Source organism: Micrasema longulum, unplaced genomic scaffold (genome assembly GCF_059751315.1).
Source record: "Micrasema longulum isolate JH-2025_06_02 unplaced genomic scaffold, ASM5975131v1 h1tg000867l, whole genome shotgun sequence".
In the NCBI taxonomy this organism is placed as follows: domain Eukaryota; kingdom Metazoa; phylum Arthropoda; class Insecta; order Trichoptera; family Brachycentridae; genus Micrasema; species Micrasema longulum.
The window spans coordinates 350629-367500 of NW_028278059.1; the positions used below are offsets into that span (position 1 = coordinate 350629).

Consider the following 16872-nt stretch of genomic DNA (forward strand, 5'->3'; position numbering starts at 1 on the left):
GGAAATAACCAGTTTATTTATTCATTAAACGGGCTCTTGCAGTCCATTCTAACGATAAAAAATACAATTTCCTATAATTAATACAAGTACTAATAAAATAAAATTCAACTTAATAAAATTAAAGCTAGGACAAAAAAAAAATACTACCTCAAGACAAGATCTGGTCTATCTTAGTGCTTTTTTAAATCTATGAAGACTTACACAAAAAAGGCCAGGTCATAATTTTCATTCTCCTTATATGAGTGTTTCATAGGAAACTGCATTTGTAAACCAAATACAGCATATTCCGATCATTTGTTACAAAAATGTTATTTGATCAGTTCTACGCTTCAGATAAGGAAAAATGATTTTTTTTAGTCTTAACAACCTTTTGAATCAATATTTCACTACGACTCTACCAGGAATCGAACCAGAAATCATCATTCTCCTTATATAAATGGTGCATAGCACACTGCATTTGTAAACCAAATACAGCGTATTTTGATAATTTGTTACAAAAATGCTATGTGATCAGTCCTACTCTTCAGATACGGAAAGATGAAATATTGCAGTTTGAACAACCTTTTAAATCAATATTTTACCTCCGCCCTATCAGAAATTGAACCAGGACCTCAAGAATGATGTGCAAATGCACCGAACACTACATAATTAGGCGGACTTATCTCCACTTAATTTCTTCTGTCGAAAACACGTGTCCAAACTTCTGGTTCTTTTTTAAACACAGAACTGTATTTTTCATCCATCTGGACGTAGAGAAAATTTTCAAAAGTTATCTCTTATTGCCTGTAAAGTAAAATTGAATTTTCTTTTTGAAAAAATTATTTTTCGGGTACTTTTTATCTAAAACATGTTTAATTAGGTAACCGACTAAAACGCTTGAAATTTCCATTAAAAAAATTCTCATTTTTATATATAAAATACGATTATATTTAATAGACTCTAATATTGAAAATGCTCAATGAGTATAACTTAACCAATTAAAGAATATAAAATATCAATAAATAGTAAAATTATTAATTTTTTATATGAAAAACATGCCATCATTTTTTAAGGTTAATTTAGAAAAAAATATTGTATTCAGGGTCCTGGTATTATTTTTTATATTGTTTTTAAACATCATGATGAGAAGAAGTTTTTCATTTTAATTGAATTAATTTATGTAGTATCAAAAGTAATAAGTCTCGATTAAATAATATTAAATATGTATAATAATAGAACTATGTAAGCATATGTATTTGATTTACGATTTAAAATAGGTAAACGGTCGATAAGAAGTTTTTTTTATTAAAATACATTTGTCCGGCAAACTAACCCCATGGTTAGCGAAAAAATTCCCTTGGACCCTTTTTTGGTTGATTGATTGTACAATTTTTATCCGTAAGCATACAGATGGGTTTTCGCAAACAAATAAGCTGTACTTTGGAATCTAATAAGAATTTGACGATTGCACATTTAGGGAAATTAAGCAAGATTCGTACGTATATTATAAGTATTTTTATTTATTTTTTTCGTACAAAAAATAACATATAAATTATCTAGTCATACTGAACTGCATAAAATGCAGTTCGTCAGCAGGTGTTTATAGTTAATTTCTAATATATATACATAATTTTATCTCTTAAATTCTATAAACATATAAAAACTCATATTACTATGGAAAAAATAAAAATATGTACATCGAAAATGAAAAATTGTCCAAATAAAAAAGAAAAACTCAAAAAATTACAACACAAAACACGTTCTAAAAGCCAGATTCTCAGCAGACGTATCTCTCTTGAGCCAGATAAGTTCTTTTGATTTTTTATATATAATGGTGGCATATTATACATTTTCGGAATATGAAGTGTTCTTTTCGCGTATTTATTATTGAATTTAGGGAAAACTAGTCCATCTACACGAGTGAACCGAGTATTATATGCATGCTCCAATTTATTTCTTTATTCAGATAGAGACGCATTATCAGAATCCAGCTTGGACCAGTAGAAAAGAGAAGCGTGTGTTTGGATGTTTATTAGGCAGTAGAGGCATATTGCATGTTTATTATATCAACACAAGATCTATCAAAACGGTAAAAGATAAAACTAACCTGCAATTGTCATATTCGAACTTTTGTGAACTATTCTAAACGTAGGCGCCTCCGTGGAGACCTCGCAGCGGTAGAGACCAGCGGAGCGGGGAACTAAAGCAGTGAGTTCCAGGTCACAGTTTACTTGGGAGCAGCGAGGGCTGCGCGCGTGACGTATACCGGCCACGGGGAAGTTCAGGCCAGGAGGCTGGAAAAACAAAACGCAACATTGAAAATACACATACATGTTTTTTTTTTAATTTTCATGGATAAACCCTGACGGGTTACATACATTTAACAAAATATTTTTACTTTTAAAATTACATTCCAATGTTAATAATAACATTTTTAACATCTTTTGCAGAGGTTGTCTGAGTGTTTTATTTAGTTTTGTCTGGTAGTTTATTGTATAATTTCAGTCCATGGTTTATTAGTCTCGATTGTCCTTTTTTCGTTTAAGAAGATTGTTTATGATATTTTTCTGATATTCTCGTATTGTGTTCATGTTTACTACAGTTTTCATTCTTCGTCTACAATTACATCAGCGGCTAATTTATGAATACATTTTAAGGATTCTAGTTTAAAGAGTTTAGTAACATTTAATTGTTTAGTTTGTTTAAAAAGTTATTTAGTTGCTGTTAGAAAGAGTAAGTCATGTACTAACTTTAATAGTTTATTTTGCTGTCTTTGTAGCCTGTTAATGTCATTTTGATTTCCTGTTCCCCATAGTAGTTGCATATAACATCATTTAATTTTTACATAGGCTTCATACATTTTTTTTTCCTTTTTTGGAAAAAGTTTTTGATTAAAAAAAAAAGACTCGATAATGTCGCCACTTTGCTAATTAAATTGTTGATATGAATTGTCCATGTCAATTGTCTGTCTATTGTTAGTCCTAAGTATCAAACATGTTCAATATCAGTTAATCGTTCATTATTCATGCAAAGATTATTTATAATTAATAAAAATCTAACCAGAAGCTTAGCAGGTGCTTAACCTAAAAATCAAAGTAACTCTTTGTTAAATTAGATAAGGGCAGATATATACACACTCCTCTCCGCTCTTTATTTACACGAGGAATTTACTTATGATATTATAGGTGCGCGGGTCAAAGTTCAGTGATTGAGGAAACACACACACGTGCTAAATGATTTTAATTGCAATATAGAGTAACAACTTAAAACGCAGCTTGGTTTTTTGTCATTGTATACAATACATCATATTCTGCAAGAGAAATATAATTGCACATTAGACATCCGTCCAAATATAAACATATTAATTATACATATTTATTTTTTTATTTTTTCTTTTTTCTCTGCTGCCATTGGCATGTTTTTATACTTGTTATACTTTTAAACAACTTTTCATTACTTATATTATATATGTTAATAAAATCAATATATTGCTGCTCTTACTATAATATGTCATTAATTTTGAAGATGTTTTTTAAATTGACCTAAATTTAAATTTACTGTCTTATATTTCACTTAAAGATTCTTCTCATCGTTTCTTTGAATCCCTTAAAATAAATATGTGTTTATGTTTTTCCTTTTTTAAAAAAAAATGTTATTACTATTTTATTTTATTTTTACATCTGAGTATGTTTTTCATTCTTTATTTCCATTCTTAATTCTTAATTACTCTTACAAGTTTTCTTCATTTTTAATATTATTTCCATTTGTAAATACTCACTACAAACTACAAACCTTAAAATATTTTTTTTTTTTCACTTAAATTCAAATTTTTAAACAACTTTCATTTATGTTTTCTTTTTCCTTCTCTTTTTTATACTTTCATAATTAACATTAGATTTAATTGCTTTTTAATATGGAAACTTCACTGGTCCATTAGAATTAAGTCCAATTGTGTAAAATATTAAACTTTGTAACTGTACTGTATGTTTCCTGAATAAAAGAAAATAAAAAAAAAAAAAAAAAAAAAATATTTAAATAAATATTTAAAATTACAAATATATTTCTGATCTTTATGTATAACCTAAAAGGCGCTAAAATGAATGAATACATAAAAAAAATAAAAAAAGAGCAACAAAACAAAAAAAAATAATATTTTTCTTTGTTTTGTTCACCATTTTGTGAAAATGACCTAAATTATATTGTTTTGGTATTTGTTACAATCAATATAGTGTAAAACTTCCACAAACCAAGTATTGTACAATTTCCATTAAAAATGTACATGAAAATGGCAGTTTTCAATAAAAAATGATAAAAACGCCATCTATTAATAATTTGTTTCATATTTTCGTTAAGAAAAATTGAAAATTTCTTGTCAGAAATCCGTGAATGTCTAGACTATTATATCTGTATTTTGGACATTCGTAGCACTAACTTTGTGTACCATTGATATATTTTAGAGGTAAAAATGAAATCACTTTGTTAAATGAACAACTTTTACATATAACCCGGCCAGGTATCAAAGACGTAGGCGAATGCGGCAACCACGACATTATTAGGCGGACTTATCCCCACATGATTTTCATTTTCAGGATTTTGTCTGAAAAGAGTCCATCGAATCGAAAATATTTATCGATGATGTTGGTTCTATTTCACATACAAAACTGTATTCTCTATACAAAAGTAAAAGACATTGCATATTTTTTTATAAATTACATATCCCGCAAACATGAGCAAAATACATATTTAATTTATTTTTTTTGACATACTTGACAGGATAAAAAACGGCAGTACATTTTTGGCGTTTTGAAGTTAAAAATGCAGAAATTATAGCAATGAGCTAATTTATGCGCGAATAAAATACAGCAAAAGTCAACTTTTAACACAAAAAGGTTTTTCTAAGTTGAAATGAATATCGGAAGTCTACTATGTTTTAGTTTAAAAAAAAACACAAGTAGTCCTAGATACGCTATTTTACTTTTTTGCGATGAAATTACTTTAAAGAATGAAAAAATCTTATATGTTCTAAAGTCATTATACCATGTTTTAGAAATTGCATAATCACAAATTGTTTCCTGAACATTTGCTTCAATATAACTCCCGTAGTTTATCCTTTAAGGTACATATATAAAATGTGCTAATTAAAATAAAGTTATCGTTAAAATTATAAATATTCAAAAACTCATCTTGTATACATTTCTTGAACTTGCTGGGCATTGTGGTATATTATTCATAATGTCCATCTTTATTTTTAATTTTCTACACGGAGAAAACTACTACTACCAAATGTATTTCAATATTTCAAAATGCGTAATTATATTTTTCACTGGAGCATTGCGCACTGTATATCACAGATACGCAATGGGTGGCCACCAACTCGTCCGTGTTTCAACAATTAAGGATCTTGGAGTAATCTATGAAAGCAGATTGACTTTTCATGCTCACATCGAGAGAACATGTGACCTTGCACTAAAGATGTTGGGTTTTATTCTCCGAACTGGAAGGGTTTTTGAGAATCCCCGTAAACTCAGAATTTTGTACAACTCGTTGGTTCGCTCGAGGCTTGAGAGTGCATCGGTGATATGGAGTCCGCACGAAGCGAGATACTCCCTCATGTTGGAGAGGGTTCAGAAAAAAAATCTGAGGTATCTCTACATGAGGAAGTATGGTAGCTATCCATGGCTCTATCTTACTGGGTTCCTCTTGCGTATGCTTGGGACCAATAGTTTGCAACTTAGAAGGGATGAGTCTACACCGACCCATTTTTTCAGACTGTTAAGGGGTTTCATCGATAACTCGGTCATTTTAGAGAGTATAAATTTTTATATTCCTGGTGGCTATCTCCGACAGCGTTAGCATAGACTGTTTTACCTCCCGGTTTCCAGAACCAACCTGCCTCTGGTCATGCCGATTGGAAGAGGAGTGAAGCAGCTAAACATTATCACTTTGGAGATCGACATCTTTCACATTAGTGAAACTATGTTTGAAAGGCAAATACTCTTGCTATTAGAGAGTATTAAACCTAAATAATGTCGAACCATTGCTTAAGGGTTCTTGGTTTAATATAAAGTTTCAATTTAACGTCTTAAATTCTTTGTTATTTGTTATGTTACTTTGTGAATAAATAATTTGAATTTGAATCTTTTTCTACTCTTCCATCTTTTGAAAACATGCTCTTTAGATACCCAAGTTTTTTTAAGACATTCATTGTTTACATTTTTTATTATGCAGTCAGTGACCTCACTTCCCCTTTCAAATACCATACCTTTTGACTTACTTTCGTTCTTTACCAATTCGCTCTCCAGGCACTCATCATATATTCTAGAAACTATTTGTAGCCAATCCCGTGGATAAGCCTCTTAAATACTGGCTTAGCAGGTTAATTTATATTTGAAAAAAAGCTAACATTTGAAGACTGAAAAAAATCTTTACATCACCCTAGCGAAAAAAAAATTCAAATCTATTCCGTATATCTAGTAAAAATAATTATATTGATAACAATAAAAATACCGTAAATCGGTAGACCTCTTAGACACAATCTGCGGTTGGGTGATTTTTTATAAATCAAATAAGGAATCTGATGAAGTAGAACGTCAATACAAAAAGGATCTACCACTAAATATAAGATTGATTTATCCTGTGTGTTTTCTTCGGAGATTTTCCCCCTCAATTACATAAACGACCGAAAAGACAAACAGAAAAATTACTTGACAATCCCAAAAAGGACCGAGGTTTATTTTTAAGGCTCAACCGAAGAAAACTAGAGCCATACGTAAGTCACATAAAAATTGTGAAAATTATACACTTTGAAATAATATTAAGGGGGTCAAATTATAAAATAAAATTTTAGAAATGGGAAAATTTGTTAAAATTACTTTACATTTTAATAAAAACGAACTACTTTGAATGACGTCATTGGTTTATATGAATCAACCTTTGATATGAGAGTTATGGAAGATTTCTGGTTTGCGTGTCGTGGATGGACCAATGGGAAGAACTGATCGAGAATAACCGCAAAAGAACCTCTGTTGTCACACGCGGAGTTATTTCAGAAATACTAAACTTTAAAAAGTCGTAGTGCTGATACATATTTTTCTTTTTTAAAGTTGTCTTAGTCTAATAGTCTATTAACAAATAAAAAACATTAAAAAACATCACAACTTTCTTCATGTGATTTTTATAAACAATTGGCAAAAGTTAGACTGTTTGTGGCTAATGTTCTGGAGAGAGTTATTTTTAATTTTTTTTTAATTTACTGATTTTACATTATGTATTAAAATATATTATTTAACGTAAATAAGTGATTGGCCTCAGTGGCGAGCGTTTTAAAGCGCGACGCGGGTGCGGCAAATTCAAAGATATGGTAACATGTGTAGTGTCCATAATACCGCACGAGCGCGCAAGGAGCCGCGGCCAATCACTTGGTTATGCAGATCCTTATTGAAAATAGGCCTAAAATAACTACGTTTTAAATTTAATATTAAATAAACAATTGTATTTGTGTTTTGTAGGTGAGAGGTATATTATTTAGAAGGTTATATTGATTTTGGAGTATACATATATGTATTTCCTTCACATGAGTATCATAAGGTAACCAAAAAATATTTCTAATGCATATATTTTTTAATACCTGAATTTTTAAAAAATGTTTTATTTTAATGTTTTAAGTTCGTCCAAATGTTCATAGACAAAATACTGAATTTCACCCCCTAAGGAGTCATTAAGATTTAAAAAATTACAACAGGGAAGGAAAAAAATTTAGAGAAGATTCCCTTCTCAAAAATGTTCACCATCCCTGTTGTAATTCGTTTATCTTAATGACTCTCTAGGGGATGAAATCCAGTCTTTTGTATTTGTACATTAGGACAAACCCGAAAAATTTTAATTTTTTTATTTCACACAAAACTTTTTATTTTCTATATGAATACCTCACAGGGCATAACCCGTGTCGAGGTATTCATTTACATAATGTTTATATTATTTTCTACTACATAATAGTATAAAAAAATATATTTATATATAATAAATAAATTGTATGGTGTGCACATAAATAACAGACATGCAACAATAATTCCGAGTTCAAATAGACAACTGTTTTGGTGAGGTGACCATCTCCAAGTAGTTCTCGGAACCCAAATCCAAAAGCTATTTTTTAACAAATAATTTTAATTTTTGTGTACTTATGTTTAATTTTGAACCAAGAGGTATAATGTTGTAAATTTTGGAATCAAGGTAAATATAACTCCTTGGACCAAACAATGTTGCTATTATAGGTGGCACGAAAAGTTGTCTCTTTTTTATTTTGGTTTTATTTCTGTATTATATTTACTCCCACCATTTTCGTGTGTGAACGAAAAGCGCTCTAGCGCACAGTTGTTTAACGTCCAAAACACCTACTCGTTTAAACACCTCCGTTGTGGGTGTTCTGATAGGAACCCCAAGTAGAGCCTTAAGTACATATTTTTGTGTTATTTTTAAGGTATGCAAAGCACGTTTACCTGCTCCACCCCGTGCAATTATTCCATAATCTATAATGGTTTGACACATTGAGTATTATTCATGATTAAATTTTGCTTGTCAAGAATGTTTCTTACGGTAAAAAATATATATAAACAAGTTTTTTTTAATTTTGTTGAAACATTATTTATGTGAATGGTCCAATACAAGGTACAATTGATTAAGATTCCTAGATATCTTATATTTTTTACATTGTTCATTAAGTTACATGTTTATTAAGTATTTGTCACTATCCAGATGAGTTTTATTGCATTTATGTTTTATTAATTTATCACACACAGTGAAACCAACTGGTTCAAAATGAAGTTAATGAATTGGAAAATTGTTTTTAGGCATCGCCTAGCATGTGAAATAATAAAATTAGATACATTTATTCACAACAGCAAAAATTTCAGCTTTTCAACTCTACTCAAATCATTAGATGGCAGAATTGAAAAAATATGAATGTTTAAACGTGGGAAAAATGATAAATGTTACAGTGCGTAAAAGGACCACTTAAACCCGCCAAGGACAGGTCGAAATCCCTGTAAAGGCCTAGACATCCATATTTTTTTCTCTAAAATATTTTTCATCCCTGTTGTAATTTGTTAACGTTGTATTTATTTTATTTTTAACCTATTTTAGAGATGGATTGCCGCTCCAGAAAATATCAATCACAGTTTTTCAACATGCTAAAACTGTATAAAAAGGTTTTGAAATTTATATTCGTAATACAAGCTTTCAACATAAAATATATATTTTATTAAATTGAGTATATTATTAAATTACCTTTTCCCCTGGCATATATCTGAAAATTTCTATTTCGTCCTTAAACCATTTAGCGGAATAGAGACGATCTGTTCCCATGTTGTACCTGCAGCTCAGGGTGGCATTTTCACGAGGATCTGCTAGAAGTGGAACAACCAGATCTACTATTTCATGACCACCACTAGGACCTTAAACAAACGAAAAGTAACATGTTAAAATTGTGGAAGATTTTAGAAGCATAAATTGAAAAAGAAGCTCAGAGATTTACAAACATCTCTAGAATATAAACAGAATTGATGGGATTCAACTTATCACCATCCTAGTACCCAGTAATAAATAAATCAAATGTAAACGTTAATTTTTTTAAATTTGTTGCAACAGACAAGGAAAACATTTTTGAGAAAGGTATATAGTGAATATTACACAGTGTGTGAAGTGGCCACTTAAACCAGCCAATGACAGGTCTAAGCCCTGTAAATGTCTAGACTTCCATATTCCTTTCTCAAAAATGTTTTTCATCTCTGTTGCAACAAATTTAGAACTCAATTATCGTTTAAAAATAATTTTATAAAGTATTTATTTTGATACTAAGCATTGTTTTGTCCATATTTATCTTATTTTAATATATGGTATATTTATTATTTATATAGTTTAAACTTCAAGCCGTCGTCACTTTATTACAGTATTATTTAGTGAATACATATAATTGGATGGCAGGCCCTACTATGTATACATTTTATATAATTTTTTTTTTTTAATATTCATTTAACCTGTACATCTGTTTGTATTCGAAATAAATAAAATAAATTACTACAATGTTAAAATTTAAAAAAAAAAAAAAACGAGTCCCCTTTTGCTTAAAAAGACAAGTCTCTGAATCATGTATATTGCCGGAACTAACGTATTAGAAACAAAAGTAGTCAAAAACTAAAATGCACGCAACAATCAATGGAAAGACAAATGTTCGATGTATATTAAAGAAACAGAATAAGAAATTAAGAAAAAAGGCGCCGTGCCAGAGTCGTGGATATCATGGATCGTGCAGCAAAATTAAAATGGTGGTAGGTAGGAAACTTGGCGAGGCAGAATGATGGCAGGTGGATACCCTGAATAATAAAGTGGAGACCATGGGCAAAAAAAAAAAGTGTTGGAAGGCCACAGAAAAAAAGGGTTGATGACATTGCCTCGATAGCTGGTACAACATAAATGATGAAAGCGGGTGATACGAAGAAATGGAGAAGTTTGAAAGAGGTCTTTATCTAGCAGTGAATAAAATAAGGTTTAAGAAGAAAAAGAAGAAGAAGAAGAAAATTACAATGCTTAACGGAGTGATAGGTTATTCCATTAGTAACTCATTACCTATAAATTATACAAAATCTCTGATAAAAACAGAATTTATAATTCGATTTGAGCTCTACTTTCAGTGTGTGAATAAGGGCTTTTTGATTTGTACTAAAGCTCCGGGGCTCTAAGGAATTCTGTATAAAACGGTAGAGAAGGGATGATAGAGTCGGATAGAGATAAATGGAAAAGTTAGTCATTCGATGTTAACCTTACTGACCGTCCACGTGGATACCCTTTTAGGGTTCTATTAAAACATAAAACCTGCGGTCTCCTCCCCTAAGTACATTTATGTCACAGCCTTAAGCAGGGTGCTGATTTCGGGATCCGAAAATGGTTTCAGGAAAAGCACTAGAAAACTACTTCGCATTCGCAAAGGTAAATTTAATTAATTGATTAGAATTTTCGATTTTAATTTGTTTTAATTTTGCGTTGTTGTTATTCCTACAATATTTCAATTGTTAACTATTAACAATTCAAAAATAATTTTGCTCGAAAATGAGATTTAAGTTGTGCTAGAAATGTTGAAATAAGGTCCGTTATAAGATCATATTGATTTGATATAAATTTAATTACAATTTTTATTTTAAATTCTTTAGATCACAATTACGAGCATCTAAAAATTATTTCAAATAATCTACAATACCTAGAATATGCGAGCAATATAACAAAAGATTAACCAAGGCTAATATTTTTTATGACAATGTTTGTAAATTTAAGCAAAAATTATAGAAATATTGAAAAAATAAGATATTTTATTAATTTAATTTTTAAATCCTATTTTTTTATTATTTTATTAACTTATGTATTCATATTTTACTCTAACAAACTATAATCAATAATAAAAATAATGTGACCTCACCGAGGATACCCATGCCGAGGACACTTAACAATATACTTTTTTTAAATGTTTTTACATTTGAAAATAAACAAAGAAGACTAGCTTAATAAACAGAGATAATTAACGAAATATTCAGACAGTTTTAAAAACGAGGTATATATGTACATCTATAGTATTTATGTTATAAAACGCACAATGAAAATAAAAAAAACCTAACATAAGCTATACACTTGTGGAGTAGTTGATTCAATGTTGGTTTGAGCGAATGAGACAATCCATTTTACTTCTACCTAGCTCCACTATCCATTTTTTTATAGCCTTTTAAAACGTTTTCTCGTTACTAATTGTTTCAATAGATAGTGGATGAAAGTTATAGGTTTTAATTAAATAATAATACAAAAAATCCCTTTGTCGGAAAGTGGTATTAGTTTGCATTTGTTTAAGTTGTATTTGTGTTGAGGGTCTGGTGATTATATAATTTGTATGTGATGTATTGTAGGGGTTATGTCTTTCATTTGAGTAAGAGTAGTTTTTGAATCTGTGAGGGAGTATTGTTTTAGCTTGTATTATTTTTTATCTTTTATATTTGCAATATTCAACTAAATTTAAATTATTGTCTTAAGTGTAAACAATTCGTTTGGTGTGTGCGTGAGTGTCCTACACTAATATACAAAGAAATTGTCAAGTTTTATGTACATAATGTTTGTTTGCTCGATAATATAAATAAATAAAATGATACGCGTTCACTCACAGGATATTTATTTTCCTCTGAGTATTCAAGAGTAAGAACAATTTGTAATCAAGAGCTGTAGACATTTCAAATCCACGTTTTAATTGGGAGGCTGTCAGCGTGGAAAAGGGAGAAATCTTGATATTGTTTTTTGTTCTTTAAGGTTTTGATAGCAACCTCTGTTGGCTGGGCTTGTATTTTGTGCGACGTTCGGGTACATAACGGAAAGTTTAATGTCACTGAGAGTACTTTAAAACTACAATCAGACTCAAAACAAAGCCCCATTTTTAGTTTGCTAACCTTTCCAAACCTTAATCTTTAAAAAAATCCGTGAGTTCTGAAGGAAGGTATCATAAATGGGGTGGAGTCACCCCCCAGTAAAAATGCAAATTAAAAATATTTTTTAAATATTTATTTATTTATTATTTGTGATGGAAAATGGCAGCTTTCGAAACAAACTGGGAGCGCTGCTAGGAATAGCAGGCGCCACATTCAACAGCATTAAGACTGTCTGGATATTGAATATTTACTCAGCGAAAACCAAATGCCGCCTACATAACGCCTGCATAACATCTATTCTTCTCTATGGATGTGAATTGTGGCACTTCACTAAGGCCCAAAACAGCAAAATACTGATTTTTTACAATAGGTGTCTCAGAAGAATCTAGACTTGAAGAAGTTTGACTTTGTAACGTATGAAGTAATAAGAGAACGGATGCAGCAAACTCCGTTGACAACTGTCATCAAGCGGAGGTAAAACGGTTGGCTGGGCTATTTTCTGCGGATGCTTCCTGAGAGCCTTATACACGCTTGCCTACTTTACAAGGCATCAGGTTCTCGACTTCTTGTACGTCCACTGCTGACTGTTCGCCGGCAGTTCATGTCGGAATTACGAGACGTGAACCTGACTTGGGAGGATGTACAGGAGCTGGCAGCCGACAGAGATGTCTGAAGGATCTTCATGGACACCATATGTTCCAACTAGGGAGCGGACATGGAATGATAATGATGATGATTATATGGCACGAGTGCCTTTAATATCAAATAACAATATAGTTAGTTGAGTTATATAAAAATAAAAATATATATGTACGAGTACAATAAGAAAAATAAAAATATATAAACATATGCATTTTTCTTTTATTTTATTAGGTAATTCAACAAATATACATACTAGAAAACAAACAATTTAAAAGCATTCGTCGATACAATTTTACATGCATATATATCTATATATAAATATGTATTAAGGTATAATACAAATTTTTGAATATTTTATTTTATTTTTATATACAGGATACAATGCAATAAAAAATAAGTTGTTAGTGTTAATTAAATAAAATTTATAATTAAGAGATTATTCGCAAAAGCTGAGAGTATCATGAAAAAATGAAAGTTTTATTGTTTCAGCAGTAAATATTATATTCCTGACACATGCGGGCTATAGGTGTGTGGTTGCATTATTTAAAAACAAACGCAGTTTAAATATTTTCCAATATCTGAATGTTCTCAACTCCGCATTTATTCGTATTTTATTAAGGAGGTGAGTATCTATCTACTTTATAGTTAAATATTTTATACATAAATTTAATATCGAAAACAGTATATAAAATAAGTTAACAGTAGTTCGTTGCTATATGTGACCTTTGCAAACTTATCGTTGGTATAGAACCTCGTTAAATATTTATAAAGAGATCTTTTTTTTAGAATATTTCAAAAAAAACTTTTAGGCAAAGCTCTATTAGGTAAGGCAGTACGAGGGTTGCTACCTAAGTTTTAAGATATGGCAACACCAGTGTGAATATGTCAAATTCGATATTTTTATCGTAAAGTTTACCATTTTCAATGGTATACAAACTCAGAACGTTTTGTCATACGAGTGATATTTGTGTTGTTTTCAGATACTTGAATTTTTTTATTTTTTTTTAGTGGAAATAAATCGTTTACATTTTCATGCGATGATTTTCTATGACTTTTTTAAAAGAGATTTTAATTCACAAACTCGAGTAAAAATGACAAAATGAGAGCTTTAAAATATATACTCGTAACTAGATTAAGCATGAGCGTTCGAAATATGGTCCCTCAACTTGATTAAAATAGTTTTTTTAATATATAAAAAATATTATATTTATTTGTTACCAGTATTTATTAGTCGTTAGCTATCTCTTGTCTCTGTCCTGCTCAGTTAGTCGGTCGTATAGTGAAACGATAAACAAATGTGACGCGTATGCGGAAAGGAGTGACATACTGAATAGAACTAATAGTACACCGATGCAAACAGTCCGAGTGTGCAACAACTATGGTGAAGGTATAAAGTGGATTTTGCATGTTGGTTTGCATTTTGGTTTTATTGGTGTTCTTACAAAAAAACAGGTACGTATTGAAATCGGTAGACATAGAAAAGTCAGTAAGTGGTTTTATACAAATATTTAATAACATTTAGTAAAATGTTTGACGACAAATTTTAATGCTTTAAACATTTTTAATATGAATATTATACATAGACATATTATATATAAATATTACAGTTTCTATGTGTTACAAGTTTATAATTAATATTATATCATAACATATATCATTTCTCCACATTAAACCTTTCAAGTTCTATGTGCCCACATACTGTGGCTTATTGGTGCCATGATATATATATATAAACATGTTAAATGAAAAATAAAGAAAATATAAGGAGTGGTGTATTAAAATAAGTTGTTTTTATTGACAAGTATTATCAACAGAAGGTGGTGCTTCTTTGCAAACGATGTGTTTAAATATTTTTTCTAATGTATACTTTTAAAGTAAACGATTCAGAATAAAAAGTAGTTATGTTGTATTAAATGCTAAACAAGAAACCATTTTATATTACTGTTGGTTCTACATCAAAAATATTTTTCAGTGAGTTTTTTTATACTCACACACAAGACAAATACTAGTTGTCGTATCAAAAGAATTCTGTCTTCAATAAAGTTTTCCGCTTTTCAACTTCGTGAAAATCAACAGACAGAAGAATTGAAGTAATATGGGGTTGCTCAAACATAAGCAGAATGGTGAACGTTACACAGTGTGTAAAGTGGCCACGTAAAGCAGTCAATGACAGATCATAAGCTTTGTAAATGTCTAGACATCGATACAATTTTTAACGCTCTCCAACTCTTTTGTGATATCTTAAATATAAAAAATAAATTTACAAAATCAAATAATAATACGATTTTTACATATTTTTTTAAATATTTGTTTTAATAACATTGTTTCTTTCGTAAGTACATATATTTTTCGCATTTTCGTATCACCCAATATTATTATTTTTTTTAATGTAGGCACTGCAAAAAAGAATTTTCATTTAAAATTCATAAAATGTTTAATAAGCATTTTTTGCTTAAGATCTTATAAAACGCATACACATCTGATGTTTTGTTTTCTCATTTTTTAGTTATCAAAGAGTCGTAACATAATTTTGTTTTGAAACAAAAACCCTGTAGGCATGAAGCATAAATAAAAAACATTTTAGTATTTAATCCGAAACCTTACAATTTCATTCAAGTCTAATATCTTTCATTGTTTCAATGTTCTTAAAAATATTTCCTCGAAGGAAAAAATGCCTTAAGCTCTTCGAACTGAACAAAAACTCTTTTCGTGTACACAATGACTGACGCTTTCCCTTTTCCATAAAATGAGCTAAATAAAGGTCGCATTTTCACAAAGCAGTTGTTTGGAAAGGAGATTTTTTTTAAATTTCAGAACTAAAGCTCTGGGCAATAATTTTTTGACTGGGTTTTCCATAGAGCGATTATAAGGCCAACAAAGCTTTAGAAAAACCAGGTCTTAAGCTTTTTGCAGTCCAGTTTAAAAGCGTTCATTTAGATCCTGACAGTTTTCATTTACGTAAAGCTATTTATTTAATTGCTTATTCTGGACAAAGACAGAGTAAAGAATTCGAACAAAATCCGTATTGTTGAAAAGCAAGTTTTTACTGTAAAAGTTGCTTGTTTTCATTTGTATCCTTTTTAAAACAATAAGAAATGATTCTTTTTGGTTTTTTAATTACTTTTTAATTTTTATCATTCACAGTTTTTAACAATCGCAATGTTTTAAAATTAGCTTATTATGTGAAGCTCAAATGTTTAATATTAAATATAACACGTTGGATAATCTAGAAATAATGCCCAAAATATTTATTTTACCTTACTTTTTCCAACCTGCATTTAACTACTACTGTTAATTGGAGTAACTAGTCGCGATTTCGAACCATCTGTGCATCAAAAAATATTGTAAATGGATTTACTTTACCAAAACTATAATATCAAAATACTAATATGGCAACGAAAAAAATTACAAAAGAATGTATTTTACGAAAAATTAGAAGATCTGTTAAAAAGGATTCATGCAAAATTATTTTAACATTATGATTGAATCATGCATTAACGACTATACCGGCATTTTTGTATTTATCAAACCAAGATAATTTAAACCGATTGACCATATTACAAAACAAAGCTCCAATAATTATTTTTAAAAAGAACATACAAGGGTGTAAATTTCATGTTTAATGAATTGAAAGTACTAACATATAAGCAAATAATATTTTACAATAAGACAATATTTGTGTTTAATATTATTTATTCTGAAAGGGACACAGAATTTCGGAATATTTTTTTTTCAAGCCAAAATGAATATGATCAAAATACCAGAGAAAAGGTGAAAATTCAGACTCCCATTTAGAAAA

At 29.8% G+C, this 16872-nt stretch overlaps 1 protein-coding gene across 1 annotated transcript in view; it reads right to left on the reverse strand.

The window, feature by feature from the left end:
* LOC148278522 (uncharacterized) overlaps positions 1-16872 on the reverse strand; it is a 48854-nt gene that overhangs the window by 17371 nt on the left and 14611 nt on the right. Inside the window, exons 2-3 of the mRNA XM_088231283.1 lie at positions 9262-9428; positions 2087-2273 (exon numbers count right to left, since the gene is read on the reverse strand). Coding sequence (XP_088087409.1) covers positions 2087-2273; positions 9262-9428 — 354 coding nt within the window. The remainder of the gene's footprint in view (positions 1-2086; positions 2274-9261; positions 9429-16872) is intronic.